This window comes from Phyllostomus discolor, chromosome 6, assembly GCF_004126475.2.
Source record: "Phyllostomus discolor isolate MPI-MPIP mPhyDis1 chromosome 6, mPhyDis1.pri.v3, whole genome shotgun sequence".
In the NCBI taxonomy this organism is placed as follows: Eukaryota; Metazoa; Chordata; class Mammalia; order Chiroptera; family Phyllostomidae; genus Phyllostomus; species Phyllostomus discolor.
The window spans coordinates 80,243,113-80,270,046 of record NC_040908.2 but is presented as its reverse complement, the minus strand read 5'-3'; the positions used below and the strand labels follow the sequence as shown (position 1 = coordinate 80,270,046).

The 26,934-nt window shown below is 44.6% G+C and overlaps 1 protein-coding gene across 3 annotated transcripts in view; it reads right to left on the bottom strand.

Annotated features, from left to right (window-relative positions):
• The window catches only part of DSCAML1 (DS cell adhesion molecule like 1), a 347,436-nt gene that overhangs the window by 19,667 nt on the left and 300,835 nt on the right, over nt 1–26,934 (bottom strand). For all 3 annotated transcript variants that reach the window (XR_004903802.1, XM_028516804.2, XM_036028516.1), the window contains 6 exons: nt 20,463–20,630; nt 19,456–19,526; nt 12,528–12,768; nt 10,464–10,610; nt 8,084–8,239; nt 1,023–1,162 (listed from right to left, as the gene is read on the bottom strand). Coding sequence is in view for 2 of the 3 variants with exons in the window: in XM_028516804.2 (XP_028372605.1) it covers nt 1,023–1,162; nt 8,084–8,239; nt 10,464–10,610; nt 12,528–12,768; nt 19,456–19,526; nt 20,463–20,630 (923 nt within the window). In the remaining variant the exon portion in view is untranslated. The remainder of the gene's footprint in view (nt 1–1,022; nt 1,163–8,083; nt 8,240–10,463; nt 10,611–12,527; nt 12,769–19,455; nt 19,527–20,462; nt 20,631–26,934) is intronic.

Genomic DNA, 26,934 nt, shown 5'->3' with positions numbered 1-26,934 from the left:
CAGTTTCAGGAGAGCTTTTCTGGCTGCCAGAAGCTCATCTGCAGATGCCTGGTCACATCACAGGTTGCTGATGGAGGGAGAAGCTGGCTCCTTTTGCTTCTTGATTCCCCCACCCCAATCCCAAGCACATCTTCTGGACAGTACTGTTGCCCCTCTAGTGGGCACCTCTTGGCCAACCCCCACAGGATAGAAGCCTCCTAATGGCAGGTATCTATGCACCTGCTCTCCTAACCTGAGAAGTTGTGCCCCAGAGTAGTCAGCCAGCAGCACTCTGTGGTTGAGTGGCTGCAGGTTAGAGGCAGAGGGAAGGATACATATAATGAGATGTGGGTGCATATCACACTGCACCTACCCTCACCCTCTCTTTCTTTTCCATGGGGCCCCTCTGTCCCTTCTCAGTGTTCAGTGGGAGGACAGGGACTAGCATTGTGCCCAAGCCTGGGAGCCACCCTCTCTGCTCCAGGGCTTGGGTGTATATTGTGGTCTCTTCGTCCTCTCGCCTTGGCTAGGTCCAGGTCCTGGCCTAGAGAGATGTGCTTGCCAGCTATCCCCTATTTTTCTCCTCCCTTTAGCTGGCTCTATGCTGAGAGGCCACTCAGGGTAGAGTCCCAGCAGCCCTCCAAGCCCAGACCAACCATGCTGGAGACCAATTTATTTCCAGAGACTATGGACCAGTCAGTGCCCAGTCACCCAACAGCTCTGGAGCCTGCCAAGGATTTTTTTTTGGTTAGCCAGACTAGAAGAGGCAAGGCCCTGGCCTCCCTTTCATGCCTGCTTGGTCATGACTCAAAGGAGCCTCCAGGACTTGTGACATCTTGCAGTCTCTGGAACAGAGCACAGACTCCACATGGATTTTGGGTGAGGCTTCAGCCATTCTTGTGTGACCAGTGCCATTCTTATTCATGAATTCAGGTAGAAACATAGATGTAAGTAGCCCCAGTGTTTGGCCTGGAAGCCAGCTGATCTAGGGTACTTTTATCTTCCTCCTGCCCCCCTCATCCTTCAGCCCTGGGCCCACTTACTGGCTGGCCAGACCCAGGACTGGAGCAGAAGATGGTGTACTTGCGGATCACCCCATTGGGCTTGGTGGGAGGGAGCCAAGACACCACCACACTGCTGGCAGACGAAGGGACAGCTTTGATGCCAGCAGGGGGACCTGGAACTGAGCATAGAGAAAACAAAGTCAGTTTAGAGAAAGAAGGAGCACAGCCTTTGGGAAAGAATGACATGGTGGGGAGAGTGAGGCAGATCAATCTGGGAGAGCTTCCTGGAGAAGGTATCCCTGAGCTATGATTTAAAGGGGGAGGTTCCAGCATGGCAAATGGTGGGAGATGAAAGGCAATCACTTTGGGCTTGTAATAAAATCTCTGAGATGAAGACACAGGGAGTGTCCAGCTTCAGAGCTGTTTGGTTAGAACTAAGGATTTAGGACTCACCAGAGAGAAATAAAACACATGCGTAATCTATCTTGATCCTTATGACCCTAACCTGTTTCCTGCCCTGATGCTCTATCAACTAATAACTTGTATTTAGGCCAAATAAACATACTAGTCACTCCATTCTTTTTGGCCTCTGAGCAACTTGTAGCTGGGGACTCGAGAGATTCACAGAGTGGGCCTCCTCTTGAGGGTCAAGGGCTGTGGTCAGCCAGTGGATGACCATGTCTCCTGCTGTGTGCCCAGGACACTGCCTTTGGGGTACCGACTAGGCCGTTTCTGTTTTCAGGAAGGAAAGTCTACTTTAGAATTGGCTGGGAAATCCATTCTAAGTGATCCCAATTCATATAGACTCTGACATCCCCCTGCTCCCATTTCTAGGTCTGCCTGGCCTGGCTGGGAGACTGGAAGTTTTCTGTCCTCAGCCCACACTCTAGTGTTTCATCTCCCCTTTGCATTGCTGTGTGCTTGTCTTCCTTTCTGAGAACTTTCACACTCCTTTGAGGATAGTGGTAGTATCCTATTTATTTTACCTTTTTGAGCCTCAGTTTCCCCATCTATACAATGAATATAAAAACAACCACATTAAAGGTTTGTAGAGAGAATTAGTGCTAATTAGAATAAAGCACTGGGCACAGTGCCTGAGGCATAGAAGACACTCAATAAATTACAACAGTTATTATGTTTGCATTTCCTCTCCCAAGTCTCAGCTTCTAGCACTACCTATATTTTTAAATCTACTAAGTGGTCAACAGTTCTAGGTTAAATAAAATAGGTGCAGTGTCATCACTCACACAGGGGCCTGAGCTCAGAATCTGGTGGCCGCCCTTGGCTCCACCCTCCCTCACTGCTGCTACAGACCTGCCCTCCCACGCTGCTGGGTGTCTGGGCAGCTGTGCAGCACAGGGCTCTAGGGATGGCCCAGGGGCAAGAGTGCTGACTGTAGTGTTCAAATCTTCTCCATCCTCCTTGCATACTCTTTCTCTTATCAGTTGTTTAGAGAGGTATGTTGAAGTATCCCACTCTAACTGTGGATTTCTGTATTTGTCCTTCTAGTTCTGTCAGGTTTTGCTTTTATATATTTTAAGGTTATATTATTTGGTTCACACAAATTTAGAACTGTTTTATTTGCCTAGTAAATTGAGTCTGTTATTATAACAAAGTATCCTTCTTTATCTCTAATAACAGTTTTTGCCTTATAGCATACTGTGTCTGATATTAATATTCCAGTGTTCTCTTAGACAGTTTTGCATGGTATGCCTTTTATCTTTTTCCATCTTTTACATTGAACCTTTCTATACCTTTATACAGAGGTATAAAGGTATACCTCTTTATACAGAGGCATAAAGGTATAGAAAGGTAGTTTTAGATATCTCCTATAAACAGCACATATTTTGGTTTTGTTTCATTGCCATCCAGTCTGACAGAGTTTATCTTTTAACTGGAGAGTTTAGTCAGTTTATCTTTAATACAATTATTAATGTATTTAAGTTTAAATATCCAAGCTCACTAAATACTTTTCACTATTTCCATCTATTTTGTTTTTCTTTCCTTTTGTGCCTTCTTCTGGATTGAGTATTAATACTCTATTTTTCCCATTCTATTAGTTTGGCTGTTATACAATCTTCCACTACTTTTAGTGGTTATGGAACAGATTAAAACAGAAATCTTTAACTTTCCAAAGTCTAATATCATTCATTGGCACTTTTTTTTTTTTTAATCATTGTTCAAGTACAGTTTTCTCCCCCCTACTCCCATTCATTGGCACTTTTCTTCTCACACAATGCAAGGGACTTAGAACTTCTAAGATATCCTCTCCCAATTTATATGCCACTGTTGTGTATTTTAATTCTGCATAATATTTAGATCTTCCTTAAGATGATATCATCACCATCATTTTTATACAATCAATATTAATTTATATTTACCCATATATTCATTTAATTGCTTTTCTTTCCTCACTGCATCACTAACCTTCCACTTGGGGTCATTTTCATTCTAACTAAAGAATGCCCTTTAATATTTTTCTAGAGAAAGTATGTTGGTGACAAATTCATTTTTTGTATGAAATTTTTTATTTAATCTTAATCTTGAAGAGTATTTTTGCTTGGTATAAAGTCATAGGTTCATAACTATTTTCCTTTTGTACTTTAAATATACCATTGCATTGTTTTCCGGCTTCCATTATTTCTGATAAATTAGATGACAACCTAATTGCTGTTTCTTTTTTACTTTGGTTGCTTTTAAGATTTTTCTCTTTGTATTTTTGCTTAGCAGGTTTATTATGATGAGCGTAGGTGTGGATTTCTTTAAGTTATTGCCTGTTTGTGGAGCGTCTTGCATTTGTGGCTTGATATCTTACAAAGGTTCTGACAAGTTTTTTTCAGACATTTTATCTTCTGCCCCACTGTCTTTCTCCTCTTCTTTGGAATATCTTCTTGCATCCTTTATGACCTTGATATTCAGAATGTGATCCATGGGTCTGTAGCAGCATCACCTGGGAGCATGTTAGAAATGCAAAATCTCAGGTTTTACCCTATGCTTGCTAAAACAGGATCTGAATTTTAACATGATCCCCAACTGATTTGTATGTACAGTCAAGTTTGAAAATCACTGCTCTATGTCTTACTTGTGTTTTTATTTTCTATTAATTCATCTTTCTGTGCTTCATTTGGGCATTTCCTTCCGGCCTAACTTCCAGTTCACTAGTTATCTCTCCAGCCATGTCTGATTTATTTAAACTTATCTACTGAGTTATTTATTTCAGGCATTAGTAGTTTTTATTTCTAGATTTTCCATTTGAGAGTTTCCAATTCTCTTATAATTTCAATCTTATTAAGAATAATTATTTAAAAGTCCATATTTGAATAGAAAAGAAACCTATCTTTGGAATTCTTGTGGGTTTGTTTCTTTTTCTGATAGTTTTTGTTTACATTATCCTCATCATTTTTTTGTTGTATGCCAGACACGGTATTTGCAAAATTTTTGTAAAACTAATTTGAGGCCTCAAATCTTGTAATCTTCCTAAAGAGAATTGATGTTTGTTTCTGACAGGTACCTGCAATTTGGGGCACTAGCAACCTGGGATTGTTTCAGTGTAACTTTCATGACTGCTGTGATTTAAAGCTGACCTGGCTACTTTTAATCCACTTTTAATCCTAGAGTGCTATCCTGCAGCATGGTCTTAATTTAAAGTGAGGGGTGGTGGGGAGTGTTTCACCAGACAGACCCACACACCCTGGCAGGCCCTGGCCTCCAATTCATGTCTTTCTAATGCTGCTTAGATTCTCGGCAACTGCCTCCAGACTCAGCAAATGTCCCCGAGGGGAAAAGCTGTTGCAAATGCCAGGCTTACCTTCTGGCCTTTCATTCTCCCTTGGATCCTAGCCCAGTAATTCTTCATTCTCTTGCCAGCAATCTAATTACTTCAAACAGGTCTTTTAAAAAATATTGTATCCAGATTTTATAGTGTGCTAAGCAAGAAGGAGAGTGGGTTTGGGTTATCCAGTCCACCATTGCTGGAAGTGGAAACCCTCTGCGATGCTTCTCTAAACTTGGCCCTCTTCTTCCCTTCATCCTCACTGCTGCTGCCCAGCACACACCTTCTCTTCTCTGCCTAGTTGCCCACAGGTTCTCACGGGACTCCCTGACACTAGTTCTTATCCCTCCCACCTCCTTCCTATCATTAGTCCCTTGTACTCCTACAAAAGTTACCTTCCTAAAACATGGGTGTAGTCAAGACTCTTCTTCAGTTAAAGATCTTTAAAGTAGTCTAAAATCCAACTCAACTTTGCACTCTGAGGCCAGGTGGCCAGATTTGGTATTCACAAGGGAGCTGCGGAGTAGGCAAGAGGCTTTATTGTCCATAAACTGAATCACTCAGGCCAGTCTGATATCAAGTTCAGATTGAGAGAGCTGGACATGAGAAATGACCTTCAACTTATGTTTGCATTTTATCTTTTTCCTTGTTTTGTTTTATTCTAAGTTTTCTTATAATTTTTTTTCTTTGGAAAAATTCAAAATCCTGAGGGGTCACAGTATTTTCAGTTTAAGATGTTTGCTCAAGACCCCATGGCAGAGGTGGAGCTGGAACGTGGGACAACGAGCTGGATTTGAGGCAGCACTGGAGTAGGCATGGTTTTCTGCCTGCTCACTCACCATTATTCTTTCCTATTCCTCCCAAACAGAGCTTCACTTTTGCTTGGGGACTCATGCTCTTCTATTCTTTAGAGAAAGCTGACTCCATCACCTGCATTGGAGGATTTATCATGCTTGGGGTAAGTCAGCCATGGTAATACATTTCCCTTTTGGTGACTGGCTTAACAAAAGGCATGTTGCCCCACTGTGGCCAATGGGAAATGAGGATAAATTTGTTGAGGGGTTTCTAAGAAAGGTTTCTTTCACTCCCAAGAGAAGCATGCCCATAGGAAGAGACTGCTTTCCTCACTCTGAACTCTGTCCTGTCTGGTGTGATGCCTGGGGCTGTAGTCATCTCGAAATCACAAGAGGGACAGACATCATTTTGAGGATGGCAGAGCAGAGAGATGGGGACCAGTGAGTTAACCAATTCTGGATCTGTCCTACTAAAGACTTCTTGTTATGTCTGAGAATAAATATGCTTATTGCTTAGACCTTTTTTAGTTGTATTACTCACAACCAAAATCTTCCTAACTGATACAGTGGTATGATGAAAGATATAGTGGATATGGGGGCAAGAAAGCCTTGATAGGCCACCTGTTAGCAGAGTGACCTTCAATAAGTTGCTTTGGCTCTCTAGGCCTCAGATTTATTACCTCTAAAATGGAAATAAGACCTACCTCATAGTGCTATTGGGAAGGTTAAATTATACCTATGATAGCACATCATAGACATGTGATGTTATGACCATCGTTCTGGATGAGACTTCATTTGACCGTAGATTCCTCTGGCCTAGGCCTCCCTTTGGGGAAACTAATTCCTTTAGTGGCACCTGGGTTCACTGTCAGCAGTCATTTTACTGCCAGCACCTTGGTAGCCTTAAAAAAACTACCATTTGCTAGCATTTGACATTTTAGAAAGGATTTTACAGTTAATTTGGTTCTTACAACAACTTGATAAGACATCACTTGTCCCCATTTTATATGAGGAAGCTGAGGTTCAGAAATTTCAGTGACTTGCCAATAACTGGCAGGTCTGGGGCATGCACGTGTGCAGCGTGTGCCAGTGCCCCTTCCACTCTATGAAGCTGCTGCCTGAGGGCCTGGCCCTGCCTGTGTGCATTCCTGTGTGTGGCTCTGGAGGCAGCTCTAGACTCCCTGAGATGGTGCTTCTGGCCTCTGGATCCCCTGGTGGGGCCTCACCTTGGTCAGCTAAACGCACATGCAGGTGCTGTGGTTCAGGAATTGCATTGGAATAGCGTGCAGGGAGTCTGTGGGCCCAAATGGTTCACTTCTAGAGGCTGCCTGTGTCTGTGACCCTGGGTACTAGAAGGGGCCGGGCTCTGAGCACCATCCTAGTTCAGTCTCCACATAAGAGCAGGTGGCTCTGTCTGGAGCTGTCCCAGGAAGCCCTGATTGGGGGGATTAATGACAAGAAAAGTAGGGCAGGCAGGTTGGTAAATGTTTAATTGCTCAGAGTTTAAGGTGAGGAGGGACTGATCTGATGGAAAAGGAGGGGCTTGGGAAGAATGGGTAGCATTAAGCTGAGCTGGAATGTGGTTGGTCACTGAGCGCTTGGCTTCTCTGGGAACCTCTCCACCAATACTCCCAGGCTGAGTCTTTTTTTTTTTTTTCCAACTCCTCTAACCCCAATACCTTTTGGCAAATTGTATGGGTAGGACCTAGACTTTGGAAAAACTAAGGCTGAGTGGGAAGAAACCATAATACCAACAATGTCTACTGTTTCTTAAGTGCCCATTGTGGGCCAGTCACTCTTCACATAAACCAGCTTTTCTGAAAATTCAGTACCTGGCTCAGAATGTTACAGAGTCAACTACACCATGGGGTTGGGGTGGGGTGAGGGGTGCAGCTCTGGCCCTGGATGGAAGTCTGGTTATTTTCCCAATCTGTTCTCTCCTGGGTTGACCCAGCTCCTAGTCTCCTCCTACTCCCTTATTTTGTTACTCCACCCTTGAGTCTTGGCTCCTTATCTCTGGTTTCCCTCTAGTTCTGCCTCCATGGAGAAGGGCTTTGAGACCATAGTTCCAAATGGAGGCACATCCCATTCTCTCCCTGAGAGACCCCCCTGCACATCCAAGTGCATTCTGGGGCCTCTGCAGGGTGACTGCCAAGTCCCTAACCCAGGGTGTGTGGGTGATGTTCTTGTTCCCCCTCAACCTCAACCTTCTGTATCCAGAGGAAGCTAGACTGAACCTTGCAGGGGATCAGGTGCCACAAAAAGTGTGCTCTTGGGGTAGGGGTAGGAGGAGAGGCTGGGTTATGGTTTCTTCTGTGTTTGTGAGTCTCAAAGCATTTCACCACCGTCCACTGTAAGCTCTTTTTCCCAAAGCAGGGCCCCAGAGTCCTCAAAGGGACAAGAGGAAGAATAATGTTCTGCTCTTGCCCTCTTCCTTGGGTGGGGTGGGCAGTGAGGGTCTCAAGGGCATGCTCAGCAACAGGCCCTGGAGAGCCCCTCAGGCTGGGTCCCGGCAGCTTGGCACAGACACTCACCATCCTCCTTGGTTTGGATGTAGAGCACACTGCTGCGTACACCATCCCCAGCCTGGGTGTAGGCCAGCACCTGCACGCTGTAGTTGGTGAACTTCTCCATGCCTCGCAGCTCCACCTGCTCCCGTGTGGTCGTGATGTTCTGCATCTCACCCCACTCTGCCAGAGACAAGTAGACTCTGAATGCAGCCTAGGCTGGCCACACCATGGTCTTTCTGCCACTTGTTCACCAGCCTGGTCTCTAGTCAGGCCTGCTTCACTGGGCTCAGTTTTCTACTCTAGTCCTCCACCTCAAGGTACATGGGGCTGGATTTGGGCACTGCTTCCAGGCCACATCTCTCCCCAGTGGCTCCACCATGGCAAACAGCATTTGCTGGCCTGGTCTCAGCACCCAGCTGACCTTGCACTAAATTCATTTAATACTCTCCCTTTAGAATACTTCCATGTCTTCATCTCTCCAAGCCATAGTTCCCCCTGGCCATCCAACCCCCTCTTCATGTGAGGGAGCCCAGGAGTGGCTTAGATGTGGAGGGAGGGAGCTCACACCAGACGGGACAGTCACAGCCATTCCTTTTTGCTGCTCCAGAGCCCACTATCAGCTCTCCTTAGGCCATGTATGAACTTGGGGTGACTTGGACAGGCTGGGGCACCAGACCGCTCCTGGGCATGCATCCCGAACTCTCAATAGTGAGAAAGGGCTCAGTGAGGACTTGTCATCTTGGCTACACAAAGGAACTTGCCATCAACTGAGAAAGAGCTTAGGGAGAGGGTCCCAAGGGAAGACCATGGTCTGAGACAGAGGGAAAGAGATGGGTATCCGGACTGCCAGCTCTCCCACTGGGACTACTGGGCTTGTAGAAAGGCAAGACTAGACACTGGTCAAGGACAGGCCTTGTAGAAGCCAAGTCCCACAAAACTACCTCAGCACCTTGTCAGGGATCCAGTGCAAGCAAGGGGTCCCAGGCAGAGGACAGGGCTGGGGGAGGGCAGCAGACTGCCAGGGTCTGAAGGGTGAGAATGCCATGTCCAGTGTAAAAGGACTCTAGGTCAATTTGAGGGAACCTTGGAGGCCTGAACAGCAGGATCTTCCTTTTCCAGGAGGTCAGAAACCAGGGAAAACCCATTTAGGACTGGAACCAGAGAAAGACCCAAAAGAGGTTCTTCTGGGAAGAGGGCAGTGTAGCCAACAATCTGGGTGGCCTTTGGACATTAGAGAGGCCAATGCCTTCCTCACCTGAAGGGGCTGATCTGGGGATGCCTGCAGGCTCAGAAAAGAAGAAGCAGGTTCTGAAAAATGAGAGACTACCTGTTTCATGGCTCAGCACTACCTGTTTCATGATAGACACAAGGGCATCTCACAATATGAGAACTTGGGAGACCCTGAGATCAAACCCCTGAAATCCAGGCCTCTGTGCTTTTGGAGAAGACAGTGGAGGTGGTGAAGGAGGAAGACAATTCTATTGGCAGTGTGTCTGGGCAGAGCAGAAGCCAGGTGGGAAAGGGGAGGGCAGTTGCCTTGGAGATTTGCCATGAGCTGAAGGGCCTCCAGGAAAGAAGAGAGGGGCCAGGGCTGGGGCCAGAAGGGTTAGCATTTGGGGAGCAAACTCTCTGTAGCCCTTTGTGACCCCAGGAGAACATTTCCTAGTTAGGGACACTGGGCCTCTGGCTGGCATGACTTCAGACTTCCTGTTCATTGCCAGGGCTGTGCACCCCAGTGAACAGGTCCTGGTTTCTTGTGGGACCACACAATCCCATTTGGACTAGAGCATCCCAGGGAAGGACAGCATGCAGAGGGCTAGGATACTGTCTTGGTTTTTCTCCCTCTGCCATTCCTGCCCCCAGTCCCACTTGGGCTCTGGTCTACCATTCTCCCTGGCACACTGCATGTCTCATGGCCTGGGCAAGGTGCGGCTGGCTCATGGGTTCTATAGATCCTGCTTCCTCTTCTTGCCCCCTTAGCCCTAGATGGCGAGGGCTTCCTGCTGGTGCTAATCTCAACCTCCCTCCATACCTTCTGCAAGCAGTTGCCTCTTCATTAAACTCTCCTCAATGGCCCCATTTGGGTATGCCACTATACCCTGCTGGGACCCTGACTGATCTGGCCATAAAAGCCTCATATCAATACATCACATTAGGAAAGCAAATATGTCCCTATGATCCCTCAAGTCATTCCCAAACATAATGCTGTCTAGGAGCAGCTGGTGTCCTTCCCTGCAACCAGAAAGGTGACCCTGGTCCCTGGATAATATGTGCAGAAGAGGGAGGCTGCACTTCCATTTGACACCCTATGGGAATATGCTCAGCTCTAACTAGGCATGAGTGCAGACCCTATCACCCTGTACTTCTCACCCCGAGACCTGGCCCTCACTCCCAGTGGACTCACCCCCATCAATGTAGAGTGACCAGAAGATGACCCGATAGCCTTTGAGGATGCCATTGAGAGTGCTTCGTGGGGGCTCTGACCAGGAGATGACAGCCACATCAGAAGTGATGGACAAGGCCCGGACATTCTCAGGGGGCTGGCTGGGCACTGCATTGGGTGAGAAAAGAACCCAAGGGTTCAGTCAGGGAGGCACGCCACAACACACATGTCCCAGGCCGGGTCCTGCTGCCCAGCCAGAGGAGCTTCAGGTTAGAAAAGTAGAAGGACCTCTTGACTCAGTGAGTGATTAGAGTTTGGGCTAAGAAGTGATCCACGTCTCATTTCCAGGAGATTTGGGTAAACAGAGGTCTTCATGGACTTGGTTCCTTGCTCTTTGGGAGGCATATCCCTAGTTCTGGGCAAATGCTGGGGGAAGGAGGAGATGAACTCTGGACATGAGCCCCCAGGAATTCACCAATGGGCGCCACAGCTCAGCATGTCCAGCTCTGGAGGTCTCTGTGATTAATGATCTTGTCTGATGGCTGCCAGCCCTTTGTTGTCACCTGACCAGGGCATCTGAGCCAAGGCCTGGATCTAGGGACCCTTATGTCCTTGTGCCAAGCTAAAGGGAAGGAAAAGGAGGAAAGAGGATTTCAGTTAACCCTGGTAAAAGAGAAAGGAGGTTGCATGGACACCTTTGGGACTTCTGGGACCATTACACCTCTGTCCCTGTCCCTGCACATGAACACACCCAAATGCCTTGAATGACTGATGGGAAAACTGAGACCAACTTAGGTTGTCTGCCCTGCTTTTTGCCCTCTCCCTATGAGAGCTACTTTTGAGCTGAACCTAAGTTCCACTCCCAGGGTTGGTCTGGTGCAACTTGTCCTTTCCAAGATGACAAAAAGTGGGGACACCAGGCCCCAGGAACTGGGCTGGGGAGAACTTGGGGGAATACTTCTTTGGCTTCTGGGAAGCAGGAGGGCAAAGGGAAAACCCTTGTCTGCTTCAGTTTCAGTGGGAGAAAGGAGACACAGACTGGATGGAAGGTAATTATATCCCGTTACCCCACAAGAGGCAACTCTAATTTTCATGAGCATTTAAATGATAATATATCATCCTAACGATCCTCTTTGACAATGATTATTGTTTCATATTACTTAGGTGTAAAAATATAAGCACCATGTAATTAGGGACCCAGTGTAATAAACTAATACAGATCGCCCGTTTGAACAAAATGAAGGTAATATAATTATGGAAAAGACACTATTGCTAAAGCAGGGGCCCTTGAATACCCCGGGAGGAGCGCTAATATTGCCAGGAAATGATCGGGCGCTGACAGGCTAATGAGGGCCTTAATTAAGGATGAAAAACTGCTGAGCACATGCGGCTGGAAACTTTCTTCCTCTGCTCTGTTTGCAAAAGGACTCCCCAGCCCATGCACATCTCTTCTTGCTGGAAATTCCAGGCCCCCAATCCTCAAAGCAGGGGAGGTGGTGCCGTATGGAGGCCAAAGGTGGGCCTGCTCTAGCTGTTTCTAAGCATGGACCTGGGTGGATGGGAGCTTAGTGTTTGGTTAGGCACGCTGGTATGGGCTCTGAACAGCTGCTCCCCAGGATGTGCCTTTCCCATACATCCTGTGTCCACATCACTGTGTTCTGCATCCAGACTTGCTCCCATGTAAGAGGGTAATCATAGTGTGTAAAGGAGAGAGTGTGGGGAGAGTGATGGGTGAAGGCCAGAACAAGGGAGGAAGGAAAGGTAGAAGGAGAAGCATGGATGGAAAATGTAAAGAAAGGTGCTCAGATGGGCCAATAGATCAACAGATAGACTAATGGGCAGAGCACCAGCAGGTGATGGACAGAGAGCTGGCCAAATGGACTGAGAGGCTGGGGATACTCAACTGACCAAACAACACTCAAGGAGCCAATGGACAAGAGAGATGGAGGGATCCAGGGAACCTGTGTGGACCATGAGAACGTGATAGGGCCTTAGAGTGGTTGAAGAGCCTCAAGCCCTCATTGGCAGTTCTGGTTCTGCCCATGACCAGGATCTGCACCCTTTACCCTCTGCTGGTGCCCTCACCATCCTCCAGGGTGGTGGCATTGATTTCGCTGGATGAGGGCCCCGTGCCAGCTCGATTGAAGGCCTGGACTACCACCCCATATTGGGCAAACTTCTTGAGGTTGTCCAGGGTGTAGACCTCGCTGTCCCCAGTGGCCTTCATCTCCACAATGCTGTACTGCCCATTGCTTCCAGGACTGTTCTCTCTGTAGCCAATCTGGTAGCCCCGGATCACGCCATTCTGTAGCTCCTTCTTGGGTGCCTGTGAGTATAGGGTATGGGCAGGGGAGACAAGACACAGTGACTCTGAGAAAAGGCTTTTAAAGCCCAAGTCAGATCATGTCACTCCTCTGCTCCCAGCCCTTTAAAGCCTCCCGTTTCACTCAAAGTGGAAGCCCAAGTCCTTACAATGGCTAAACAACCCTATGTGATCTGACCCCCATTATCTCTGGACCCATTTACTATCCCCTGTGCTTGCTACACTCCAGCACACTGGCCTCTTTGCCATTCACAGCTCACAGGAAACACACTTTCTTTGGGTAGTTTTGCCTCCTCACCTCTGTGGTGTCCTTGCTGAAATCCCCATTTTTTTTAAAGTACTTTTTATTGATTATGCTATTACAGTTTTCCCAATTTCTCCCTTTATCCCCCTTCCACTTTGCACCCCCCCAACCCTCCAGCATTCCCCCCACCCCTTTGTTCATGTTCATGGGTTGTACATATAAGTTCTTTGAGTTCTCTGTTTCCTACACCATTTTTATCTTTCCCCATTTATTTTATGCCTACCAGTTATGCTTCTTCTTCCCTGTATCTCCCCCCCATTTCTCCCCCCCCCCCCCACTGAACTCCCTCTGTGTAATATCCATTTCTCTGATTCTGTTCCTGTTCTGGTTGTTTGCTTAGTTTTTGCTCTCATTGTTTTTCTTTTCTTTTAGGTTCATTTGTTAATAGTTGTGAGTTTGTTGTCATTTTATTGTTCATATTTTTGATGTTCTTTTTCTTAGATAAGTCCCTTTAACATTTCATATAGTAAGGGCTTGGTGATGATGAACTCCTTTAACTTGACCTTGTCTGGGAAGCACTGGATCTGCCCTTCCATTCTAAATGAAAGCTTTGTTGGATAGAGTGATCTTGGATGTAGGTCCTTGCCTTCCATGACTTGGATTACTTCTTTCTAGACCCTTCTTGCCTGCAAGATTTCTCTTAAGAAATCAGCTGATAGTCTTATGGGGACTCCTTTGTAGGTAACTGTCTCCTTTTCTCTTGCTGCTTTTAAGATTCTCTCATCTTTAATCTTGGGTAATGTAATTGTGATGTGCCTTGGTGTGTGCTTCCCCGGGTCCAACTTCTTTGGGACTCTCTGGGCTTCCTAGACTTCCTGGGAGTCTATTTCCTTTGCCAGATTGGGGAAGTTCTTCTTCATTACTTTTTCAAGTAAGCTCTCAATTTCTTGGTCTTCCTCTTCTTCTTCTGGCACTCCTATGATTCAGATGTTGGGATGTTTAAAGTTGTCCCAGAGCAGGAGTGTCAAACTCATTTTCACTGGGGGCCACATCAGCTTCACAGTTGCCTTCAAAGGGCCGAATGTCACTTCAACTCCTTAACAGTTAAAGAGTAGTTACATTTATACAGTTCTAAAATCATTTCAGCTTTTTGAAGGCAACCTTGAAGCTGATGTGGCCCTTGGTGAAAATGAGTTTGACATTCCTGTCCTGGAGGTTTCTAAACCTCTTCTCATTTTTTTCAATTCTTATTTCTTCATTCTGTTCTGGTTGAATGTTTATTTTTTCCCTTGTGGTCCAAACCATTGATTTTAGTCATGATTTCCTTCCCGTCACTGTAGGTTGTATGTACAGTTTCCTTTATTTCACTTTTTGTAACCCTCACTTTTTCCTCTATTTTGTGACCATACTCAACCATTTCTGTGAGCATCCTGATTACCAGTGTTTTGAACTCTGCATTCGAGGGGCTGGCTATCTCTTCATCACTTAGTTGTATTTTTTTTTCTAGAGCTTTAATGTGTTCTTTCATTTGGGCCATAATTTTTTGTCTCAGTGTGCCTATTACACAGTAAAGGGTTGAACCTTAGGTATTTTCCAAGGCTGGGCAACCCACGGTCACCACACTGTGGTGCTATATGTGTGGGAGGAGTCTAAGAGGGAACAATGCCACTTGCTTGGCTCTCTGCCAGCTTTCAGTCACCACCCACAAGCAAATGGGGCCTTTCTGGTGCTGATTCCTGGGTGGGTAGTTTTGTGTGTGTTCTAGGACCTTGTTGGTCTCTCCAATGGACTCTCCTGTGAGGCTGGGAGTTTCTCCCTGTGCCACAACCCCCACAGATTTTTTCAGTCAGAGGTTTTAATGCTTTATTTTTCTACACTGGAACCCTGGGTTGCATGGTCTGTGTCATTCCTTAGTTGTTCCTCCCGGTTTATCCACACACAAATGTGGGGCCGCCCACTCCACCAGCCTCTGCCTTGTCTGGTCCACCAGCTCCCGCCTTGCAAGGAGTCCTCTCCACCCTTCCTGCTCATCTTTGCCCCTCCTACTGGTCTGGATGAATGTTTCTTCTTGGTTGTGGGACTTCCATACAGTTCGATTTTCTGGCAATTCTGGTTGTTTTTTTGTGTGTGTTTAAACTTATTGTCCTTCTTTTGGTTGTGCAAGGAGGCAAAGTGTATCTACCTACGCCTCCATCTTGACTGGAAGTCCTGTATATGTATTCTTATGTGTTGACTATCCATGTAAGTTCCATGAGGATGAGGATGGGGATGTTGTTTTTTTTGTTTGTTTGTTTCCTGCTGCTCTTTCAGTATCTAGCATGGTGCCTGGCCTGTAGTAGTCCCTCAATACATATTTGTTGAATGAATGAGTGAGTGAATGAATGAATGAATGAATGAGGACATCATTTGGCACTGGCTCAGGGGCCTGGGAGAAATGGAACAGCAGACAAAAAGTGACCAGATGGAAAGGGAGGGGAGCAAACAATAAGTGTTGGTGAGGATTTGGAGGAGTTGGAACACTTGTGCATTCTTGGTGGAAATGTAAATGTGGTAACCATTGTGGAAAACAGTATGGCAGTTCCTCAGAAAGCTAAACATAGAATTACCACATAATCCAGCAATTCCACTTCTGAGAATATACTCAAAGGAATTGAAAGTAGGGACACAGACAAATATCTATACATATGTTCATAACAACATTATTCTCAATAGCCAAAAAGTACAATCAACAGATGAATTAATAAAAAAGTGGTATATCCATTCAAAGGAATATTGTTCAGCCTTAAAAAGGAAGGAAATTCTGATATGTGCTGCAACATGATGGACCTTGAAAATACTTTGCTAAGTGAAATAAACGAGATGCAAAAGGACAAATATTGGTACAACTTCTATGAGGTATGTAGAGTAGACAAATTCATAGAGACAGAAAGTAGAATAGAGGTTATGAGGAGCTGGGTATGGTGGACTGGGAGTTATTGTTTAATGGGAACTGGATTTCTGTTTGGGAAAATGACAAAGTTCTGTAGATGAACAGTGGTGATGGTTGCACAACATTGTGAGTGTACTTAATGCTATTGAAGTATACATACAAACATGGTTAAATGGTAAATTTTTTTGTAAATAAAATGGTATATATGTATTACAAGTGAAAAAAAAGTTCTTGACTTTCATGTGAGCTTAGCCACTGCTGGAGCACACAGCTGGATTTCCCCCAACACCCTGGCCGTGGACTGGGTTGTGCTGAGGCCTGAGGTCTGCAGCCAGTTCCCAGGACCAGGTGACAGAGAAGGGCAATGACATGCAGTGGAGAGGGAGTACTTCAGAGCTCTGGCTAGGGTGTTGGAATGAAGGACTGATTATATTTGGCTGGTGGATGGAGAAAACTCCACTAGCATCAGTCTGGGGAATGGAAAACATATTTTCACCCCAAGCTTGAACCCTGACACACAAAGACACACACTCTCTCTCCCTCTCTCTCTCTCTTTCTCTCTCTCTCTTTCACACACACAGGATCTGAATATCTCCCCACATTTAAAACCACAAACATGAACATCCAGATGCACCAAACAACCACACACCTATCCCCAGTCAGATGCATTTAGACCCATAAAGAGAAACTGGATCCTTTAAGGAGAGGATCTGCCTGTCTATTAAATTGAAAGAGAGCACCAAGCCCAATGAGTATGAAAACAGCTTGAATCAGGGTTTTAAAGACAATGAAGTTAATTTAGAAGCCCACCATTTTATTGTGCTAAAAATTAGTGAGATCAAAAACAATTAAGTTAGTAAAGCAGCCCCACAGTTTTTTTATTCAATGAATGTTTTAAATGAACTGTCTTTTTAAGCTCACTGTTAACTCATTAAAATGAAGTTTTTAATTTAACATAATTGTTTTGAACTCACAAAATGGGTATGTGTATGTGTATTTAACTGACTTGACTTTTTTGTTAATGCCTGAAAATGTTTCTCTCTGCACTTGGGCAGCACTGTTTGCTACTTTGCAAGTAGGCAAATTTCTGAATCTGGGTCTTGCATCTGTACACATATGTGTACGCACATCATACACATGGAACATATCTTCAAACATATCTTCAAGATACCCTTGTTCTCACACTGATGTATACTATCATATTACATATACATATCCCTACTGATACACATTCTAACATATACATCATTGGACAACGGCACACATGTCTACATACCCAGAGCCTCTTATACTATGATATACACCTGTACACAGTATCACACAACCTTCATTCACATTCACATATACTGGCAGAGGACACAGATAGGCATCCAGGCATATCTTGTTACATACACACATGTATGCTCACATGTTTATGTGAATCCTGACAGATCTTCCTTTATTCCTTTCCTCCCTCCCTCCTCTCCTTTTCTTTCCTGCTCTCTCTTTTGCCTCTCCCCTACCCTGCCTACCCCTAAATAGGCAGGGAGGGAGGGAGGAATTCTGATTAAATTCAGAATTTAAATCAATCCTAACAATATTTCTCTGAAGCATTAAGAAATCAATAGGACTGATTGCAAATTTATGTCATAAAGCAGTGGTGATCCATCTCGTGGAAAGAGTCTTAAAATGAAGTGACTTATCTTTCAAGTGAATCTTTATTTTTCATTAATCTATTTCTTAGTGTTAAAAAAAATCCCCTGAGAAGTCAGCCCAAAATTTATTGATGGCTTGGTTCATTCTGAAGTTCTAACTTCCTAATCAATTTTATTTTTCATTATGAGACTTTGGAGAAATAAATCTGATTCTAAATTTTTATCGACCACCAGGTCAGAGCTTTGTAGCCAAATGTCTCAGTGTCAGTGTTTTACATACTTATTCATTACCTGCCCCCACCTCCTGGCTTCCTCAGGCTATTCCTAGGAAATGAGCCTCCAGGCAGGATGCAGATGAGACATGGGGATGAGACTCCAGGCTTCACCCTCAGTTTCTGAGGAAAGTCCTGGAGCCCAGACCTGAATCCAGAGGGAACCATGGCTACAGGTATCTACAAGGTGGGCTGGTCCCTAGGAAGGATTCTGTCCCACTTTTGTCTTGGTCATTTCTCTAGGGAGGGAAGGAACCAGGTTTTTGTGCATTGCGTGTGTGTGTGTGTGTGTGTGTGTGTGTGTGAGAGAGAGAGAGAGAGAGAGAGAGAGAGAGAGAGAGAGAGAGAGAGAGAGAACATGTATATACAAGAGTGGTCTTTTCAGGGAAAACATGACTAGGTCCTTCTGCATCTCTCCAGTCCTGAGCCTGCCTTTTTTAAAGGCCCAGGAAGAAGACTAAAGCACCTGCACTTTTTCCATGAGGAGTCAGAGTCAGAAAATAACTGAACATTTTTGATCCCAGATGGAGATGAGGCAGTGCCTAAACTCCACTGTTAAAATGGGAAAGCTTCAAGAAGAAGAATATGGATGGGCCCTAAGAAAGTGTTCTGTTCCCAAACTCTGAGCAATGTGTTGTGATGGGGAGAAGGGTGGGGGCTCCAGACTATGTGCACTTAAGTCCTGTACCTGTCACTACTTGAATGGTCATGGGCAAGTCACCTTGCATGTCTATCCCTTGGCCTCCTTTCATCAGATGGAGACAAAAATATCTTTGTCCACCCTACTCTACAGAAACAGGGGTTACCTAATTTAGTGTAAGAAAATACGTGGACACTGGAAAATGCAGCACAACAGGAAGCCATCCGTATTGTCAACCCTTTTGTGCCCATGGCAGGGATGTGGCAACAAGGATGGAGTTAACCCAAGCACAAGACTGTTTTGATCTGTTCCTCTGCCCAACTATTGGATCTCTTCTGTGACTTTCCTTAAGTGATAGATTCTTTAGACATTGTCTAGATTTTATAAGTTTCTGTCCCTTAGAAATGGCTGCAACACATACTGATCTGTTTTCCCTACAGCTCTCCCACCCCCAGAAGTACGGATGGCGTTATTTTCATTCTGATTTTAAAGAGGAGAAAATTGAGGCCTGAAAGGACTGAGCCCCTTGCCTAAGGCCTCACTACAGGAAGGCAGGTGATGTATCACCTATCACCTAGATCTAGTCATAGGGTCGAGATGAGGTCCCCATCATCTGCAGCACCCCCTTGAATTTTGCACAAAATCAAATCCAACTCTTGACTTCTTACAAGATGTAGGTTTTGGAGGACAGGCCAGTGTGGTGGAAAGACCATCTTCCCTACTCGGCACTGCCAAGTTTTTCATCAACCTCCATCAGAGACCCAAGGTGGAGAAAGAAGTGGGGAGTGGTGGAGGGACTTGCTGCTGTTTCCTTCTATCTTTCCTTCCTTTAAGTCTCACTGGCTTTAGCAAAAACCAGGTATGGGCATGAAAAGAGACCAGAACTAGCTAGCCTGATGGGGCTTCATTCCTAGATTGAGGAGGTGGAGGCAAGGAGGCATTTTAAGGGAGATACCTTCAACCTCACTTACTTTCCAGGTCACTTGGATGCTCTGCGAGGTCACTGGCTGCAAGGTGACATCCATGGGGGGCCCATCAGGAGCTGGTGGGGGAGGAAGAAGAGCAATGTTAGGGCTCGTCTTGGAAGAAGAAAGAGTCCAATGATCTCACTCTTTCCTCCTGAGCTGGAGGACTACTGGAGAAAAAGGAAATGCCCATCTACAAAAACAGAGGAACTTTGTTTGAGTCCCCTTGAAATAATCATAAGGTTTATGTTTCCTCTTTATTTTCTATAATTTTTTAAATGTTTGACAATATGAAGTATAGGCAAGAGTGTGTAGTGGCCAGAACTCTTATACTCTTATGTGGTCTGATGACTATAATTTTATAATTACTTGTGTCCCCTAGAAAAATTCACAAACCTGTATACTAGCATATGAGTACATGAATGCGTATAGCTTCAAAGTGTAAACAACAAATGTCCATCTGCAGTAGAATGGACAAATGGACTGTGATACAGTCATGAAATGAGATCCCATACAGCACTGAAAATGCACACATGATACAGCTGTACTAAAAACATGAAGCTTGCAAAAAGTTTTCTTTTTAAGATTTTCCTTTTTTAGATTATTTATTTATTTTTAGAGAGGGAAGGGAGGGGGAGAGAGAGAGAGAGAGAGAGAGAGGGAGAGAGAGAAGGAGAGAGAATATAGAAACAGAGATCTTATTTAAACTTTCAGGAAAACTTCATGATAAAGGTCACATATCTAGCACATTTGTCCTTTCCAGACAGGCTGGGGCTGGGGAGGAGGGTAGAACCATGGACAGCTCCCAGAAGCCCAGCATCTGGAACCCATCTGGAAAATATCAAGCAGAAGAGCTCCACATGATCCAGAGGCAGACATGAACAAATGCCTTGGGGTCTCACCTCCCCTCTTCTAACTGCAAGCCCACTGTCAGTGGACATGGTGGGTGTGGGCCCCAGGAGTCCCTGATCCCTGAGGCCAAGGGCATGGGTGGCAGGGCGAGAGGAGCTCACCAGCCTCTTCAGTGCTGATGGTGAGCTCTTTGCTTGGCTCGCTGCGGCCAATCTTGTTGAAGGAGTACATGCGGATGCTGTACACGGATGCTGGGTGCAAGTCCACGATGTTGGCCTGGTTGATGGTGGGGGAGATATTGCGTGTGGACTGTTTAAAGTCCCAGGAATCTGTAGAGAGGACACCCAGTTCAGACCACAGCCAGGCAAACTCAGAGGCCCCTCTCCAGCCTCAAGCATCAACACATCCCAATCTCAAATTTGATGCTCAGAAGCATCCAGCTCACATAGACTGCAGTGAGAGGGCATAGGCCTGAACTTGACAGAGAGTGAAAGGAATGTGTTCCTTGAAACTCATGAAGGCAGAAGAGTGCCTGAGTACATGAGTAGCAAATGCATTGGATGGAGAGTTCAGAAACCTGACTCTCCTCTGCCCTGGGCCAGCTTATGAACTCTAACCTCAGATGGGGGTCAGACAAGATATTTCCTGAGGTCCCTTCCAAAATCACCACTTGCTTGCTGTCTCCAAGGGTCTGACAGCTCAGCACCCTTTTTACTGTTCTCTCATACCACATTAGTCACCTGTTAGAACGGTGAGATACCCCATCCACCAACAGTCACTTGGGGAAAGCCAAGTATTCTCCCCCTTCCTCCTTCTCTCTTTGTATGCTTCTGTACTTCCTTCCCTTGTGCACCTGTGTGGGGTGGTTTTGGGTATGACTTGGTCTGTCAGGGGGACAGACCTAGTGCCAGAACACCTAGTCTAACCCCAACCTCTCTCTCACCAGCAGGAGAATAGTCTCTGAGTCTTTAGGGTCAGGCCAAAAAAAGGATTAGCATGCCCTGGATTTATCTGAGGGGACTGGTAGCCCATCCCAGGGCTAAAGTTTAGCAAAAGTGTGGAATGTGAAAAATACCAGATAAATGCCAGGGATACTATGACAGTGTACCCGGCATCTCCAGAGCAATGCAGTCATTCTTTTGATACACTTTTGCTGTGCACCTACTGGGGGATTCCAGAGAAAAATGGGAAGGGGTTGCAGTTGCAGCCATGACTCAGCCAGGACCTTCCAAACCCAGAATTCATGACTGGATTACTTTATTGGCATTTCACTTGGGAAAGAAAGAAAGGCAAAGTGCAAAAAAAAAAAAAAAAAAAAGCTGACAGCAGAGCTTAAAAATTTTCCCAGGGCATGCTCGGATGTCACTATTCAGTCAAATTTTCCATGCATTTTTTAATCCACTATAGAGGATCCTGAAAATTCTCAATAGAAAATATTAAACTGTATTCATTACAGCTTAATCCCTAAATCAGAAAAGAAGCCTAGCACACTCTGTAAAGCTTTTAAGAGTTGTTTTTTTTTTTTTTTTTTTTTTTTTTTTAAGCCAATGCCTGATAAATCAGGAGAATCATTCACCAGAAGAGACCATTCTCCAGATTCTGGTTAATTGAGGTCTTGATGTTTTTCAAAACACTACTTTCAGCTGTGTAGGCTTGGCATCTGTGAAGGGCACTGGCCCAGCTCCCCATCTGCAGCTTTGCATTTAATCCTTTCATTTTATAAGCCAAAAAGTCACAAATGGTAGGCTGTGGATGCACAGAAATACATTTTGTCCTTGTCTTTTAGAACACCCAACTGCCCAGAGAGTCACTTTGTGGCTGGTAGGTTAAGCCAGAATTGCAAATATGCAATTGGTGTGACTTTGTCTGGGGGCACCTCTAGGTTTGGGAAGGAATGGGCTAGCAACATGGAGGCAGATAGATGTTTACTTCTCTCTGTAGCATTCTGGGAGCTTGTTGCCAGCTCAAATATCAGACTTGATATGCCATGTTTATATGAGAGGAACTGTGATCATTAGTCAGTGCATTCATATTTGATGAGTGCAGGCAAAGGGAGGAGACCCATATGATGTGCTAAACACCATGGGGCTAATATTTACCAAGCACTGGTGATATGCCAGATATGTGCTGGACAATGTAAACATTCACCACTTACGCCACACCCTCCGATGACTCTAGTGCCATAAATTCACGGTATGGCTGCCCCTCATATCACTAAGCCCAATTTCTCACTAGGCCTCTCAGGAGTGTTTCACACTTGGACCTCTCTCCCTTCTTGAAACACTCTTCCCTTGGGTTTCCTGATAAAACACCCTCTGTTTTTTCTATTATCTCTTGGGTCATTTCTTTGCAGGTGAATCTTCTCTAAGACTAATGGTTAGTTCTGCAAGGGTCTATCCTATACTCTTCTTCTCTTACAGCACACAGTTTTCCTACCCATGGCTTCCATTTCTATCTGTATATAGATAACACACAGGCTTTTATCTAGCCTGGACCTGTCCCTTGAACTCCAGATCCTTATAGCCTCACACTCAACATGCTCAAGGCAGAAGGCTTGACTATACACCCTGTAAACCCATCACCTTCCTGGGTCCCCTGTCTCATGAAATGGAATCACTACCCGTCATGTTGTGCTGGAAGCTTAGGTGTTGCTCTTGACTCTTTTCTTTCTCTCCTTGCCTATCAAGTCTTATAGTTTTTGTGTTCCATGTAGCTCTTGACTCTGTCACCTTCTCTCCACCCCTACCCTAGGCCAAGCCACAGTCGTTTCTCACTTGGACCAGGGAAATGATAACCTAACTAATTAACCTCCCGGAACCCACTGTGTGCCCCCTTCTACCTGTTCTCCACATTGCAGCCATCATTGACTCTATAGGTATGATTAGCATCTCTTACAGGTCACTCTATTTTGGCATTGACAGTGGTCTTCCCATAACATAAATCTGATACTGCCACCCTCTTACATAAAACTATTCGATACATTTTCCTTGTTTTTAGGATAAAGACAAAATTTGTTTTTAAAAGTAGTTTTAAATTCTTAAATTACAGCTGACATAGAATATTATATTAGTTTCAGGTGTACAACCCATGATTAGACTTCTATATAACTTATGAAGTGATCACCTTGATAAATGTAGTACTCATCTGACCCCATATATAGTTATTACAATATTATTGATTATATTCCCTATGCTGCACTTCATATCCTCATGACTATTCTATAACTACCAATTTGTACTTTTTAATCCCTTCACCTTTTTCACCCATCCTTCCAACCTCTTCCCATGTAGCAACTGTTGAAAACTTCTCTGTATCTGTGAGCCTGTTTCTGTTGTGTTTATTTATTTTGTTTTTTAGGTTCCACATGTAAGTAAAATCATCTGGCATTTGTTTTTCTCTGTCCGACTTATTTCACTCAGCATAATATTCTCTAGGTCCATCCATGTTGTTGCAGATAGCAAGATTTCATTCTTTTTTATGGTTGAATTATATTTCATTGTATATCTGCATCACTTCTTTATCCATTTATCTAGTTATGAACACTTATGTTGCTTCTATATCTTGGCTATTGTAAATAATACTGCAATGAACGTATGGATGTACATATCTTTTCCACTTAGTGTTTTGGGTTTTCTGGATAAATACCCAGAAGTAGAATTTCTGGGTCCCTCTTTGGCTGTTGTTATAGCTTTTGTTTTAAAGTCTATTTTGTCTAGTATAAGTATTGCTACCCCAGCTTTTTGTTGTTGGTGTTAACATTTTTATGAAATATCTTTTTCCATCCCTTTACTTTCAGTCTGTGTGTGTCTTTCCATCTGAAGTGAGTCTGTTATAGACAGGCTTTATTTTGTTATCCATTCAGGCACCTTATGTCTTTTGATTGAAACATTTAATCCATTTTCATTTAAAGTAATTATTGATAGATATGTATTTATTGCCATTTTATTATTCATAGTTTTGATCTTCTCTTTCTCTTTATTCTTCTTCCTCAAAAGACCCTTTAGCATTTCTTGTAATACTTGTTTGGTGATGATAAACTCTTCTAGCTTTTTCTTGTCTGGGAAGCACTTTATCTGCCTTTGATTCTAAATGATAGCTTTGCAGGGTACAGTAGTCTTCGTTGTAAGTCCATGCTTTTCATCACTTTGAATATTTCATGTCAGTTCCTTCTGGCCTGCAAGGTTTCTCTTGAAACCTTCAGAAATCAGCCGACAGTCCTATGAGAGCTCCCTTATAGGTAACTAACTGCTTTTCTCTTGCTGCTTTTATAATTCTCTTTTTGTGTTTAACCTTTGGCATTTTATTATGATGTGTCTTGGTGTGGGTTTCTTTGGGTTCATTTTGTTTGGGACTCACCGAACTTCCCGAACTTGTCTATTTCCTTCACAAGGATAGGAAAGTTTTTGGTCTTTATTTACTCAATTAGGTTTTCAATTTCTTGTTCTCTCATCTCCTTCTGGCACCCCCATGATGCAAATGTTAGTCTGCTTGAAGTTGTTCCAGAGGCTCCTTACACTATCATAATTTTTTAAATTCTTTTTTTCTTTTTGCAGTTCTTACTGGGTGTCTTCTCCTTCCTTATCTTCCCATTCATTGATTTGATCCTCTGCTTCATCTACTTACTATTGATTCCCTATAATTCATTTCAGTTCATGTATTCTTTATTTCTGACTGGTTCTTTTAAATGTTTTCTATCTCCATTTTTATCTTTTGATCTCTTTGTTGAAGTTCTCATTAAGTTCATCTGCTCTTTCCCTGAGTTCATTGAGCATCTTTATAACCAGTGTTTTGAACTCTGCATCTAGTAGCTTGCTTGTTTCCATTTTGTGTAGTTCTTTTTCTGGAGTTTTGTTCTGTTCTTTCATTTGGTTCATGCTTCTTTGTCTCCTCATTTTGGCAGCCTCCCTGTGTTTGTTTCTGTGTATTAGGCAGAGCTGCTATGAATCCCAGGCTTGGTAGAGTGGCCTTATATAGTAGTTGTCCTATAGGGTCCAGTGGCACAGCCTCCCTGATCACCTGAACTGGGTGCTTCAGGTACATCCCCTATGGGCTCTGTGCACACGCCTGTTGTAATTAAGCATTGATTGCTGTTGGCACATCAGCAGGAGGGATTTACTCCTAGGCCTATAAGCTGCAAGGACTGGTTGAGACCACCATGGAGGATCACCTATGCAGGGCCCCACCCCATAGAGCAGGACTTACTTTGTCAGGGTTCTGGTGCGTGCTGAGTCTGTCCCTTGAGTGTGTCACTTGTGGAGGTTGTTGGGTGGTGATTTGACATAGTCGGAAGCTCTCTACCAGGTGCACTGTCTTTAGGGAGTCCTGGGAGTTGCAGTAGAAGGTCACCTGCCACCTGTGCTCTGCCTTGGGCCACCTGGCATGAGCTACAGAGTGATCTTCAGATGGCTGCTACTTGTTCTGGGCTTTGATGTGCCCAGGAGAGGCTATGCTGCAAACCAACACCAGCTGCTATTAGTACCAGGCTTGCAGCCCTTTAGCAGGTATAGGGTACACAGAGGCCAGATGCTGGTATTTGAGATTTTAGGAAAGTCAGCAGCATGAGCCAAGACAGGCTGTTTGTATGGAAAAAGCACTGGAAAGGGCTTGGTGGGGCCTGCAAGTGGGGTGGGGTGGGGTCTTAGGGAATCACCAGTATGAAACAAATTGTGTTAGACAGGTTGATGGTGACTCAGATATGGTGCTGAGCTGCCAGCTCTGTGAGAGCAGGGGAAGGCTTAGTAAAGGAACAATGGCCTCTGCTAGCACTTCTGTCTGGGAGAAAGCTGCCTCTCCAGCTCTCATCTTGATGCCAGACTCTTCAGTTCCTCCCCATATGTCCCTGGTGACTTTCAGGCCTCTGTCCCACTGTTGGAGCTCAGAGGGAGTGAATCCAAGTAAGCCCAAGTGGGCCCTTTAAGAGGGACTGTCTGGGACTCCAGCCACAATCTCTACTGGTTTTCACAGCCAGAAGTTATGGGGACTTCTCTTCCTAGTGCTATAACCTTGGGCTGAGGGGCTTGGTGTGAGGTTGGGACCTCTTGCTCCTCAGTGGGGACTTCCACAGCCAAGATATCCCTTCTGATTTTTAACTGCCATTCATAGGCTTAGGACCAGCCTGTTCTGTGTTTCTGACCCTCCGACCAATCTTGTAGCTTTTTCTTTATATCCTTAGTTATAGCACTTCTGTTCAGCCAGATTTCAGGGGTTCTGAATTATGATTGTTTGGGAGTTTAGTTGTGCTTTTAATATAGTTGTGGGAGGTTCTGAGTATTGTGTTTACCTATGCCAGCATCTTGACCAGAAACTCAAAACAATATTTTTTAACATGACCCAGGCCCTGCAATATCTGGCTTGGCACAACTTTTCACCTTCATCTTTCATCACCTTCTTTGTACTCCTACAGAATTTAGAGTCATTCTTCATTGCACAGTGTTTTTTTTTTTTAAGCTCCCTGAAGGCAAGAGCTGTGTCTAAAACTTAGCATGTCTCTCCAGCTTGGCATGTGTTGGGCACTTAAAACCATTGTTGGTTTTAGATCAGAGCCTCTTTTTTGTCTTTTATGTTGGGCTTGGACTTTCTCTGCATTTTGTCATCATAGTAAATACTCTTTACCTTTCCCTCCCTTGCCTCATT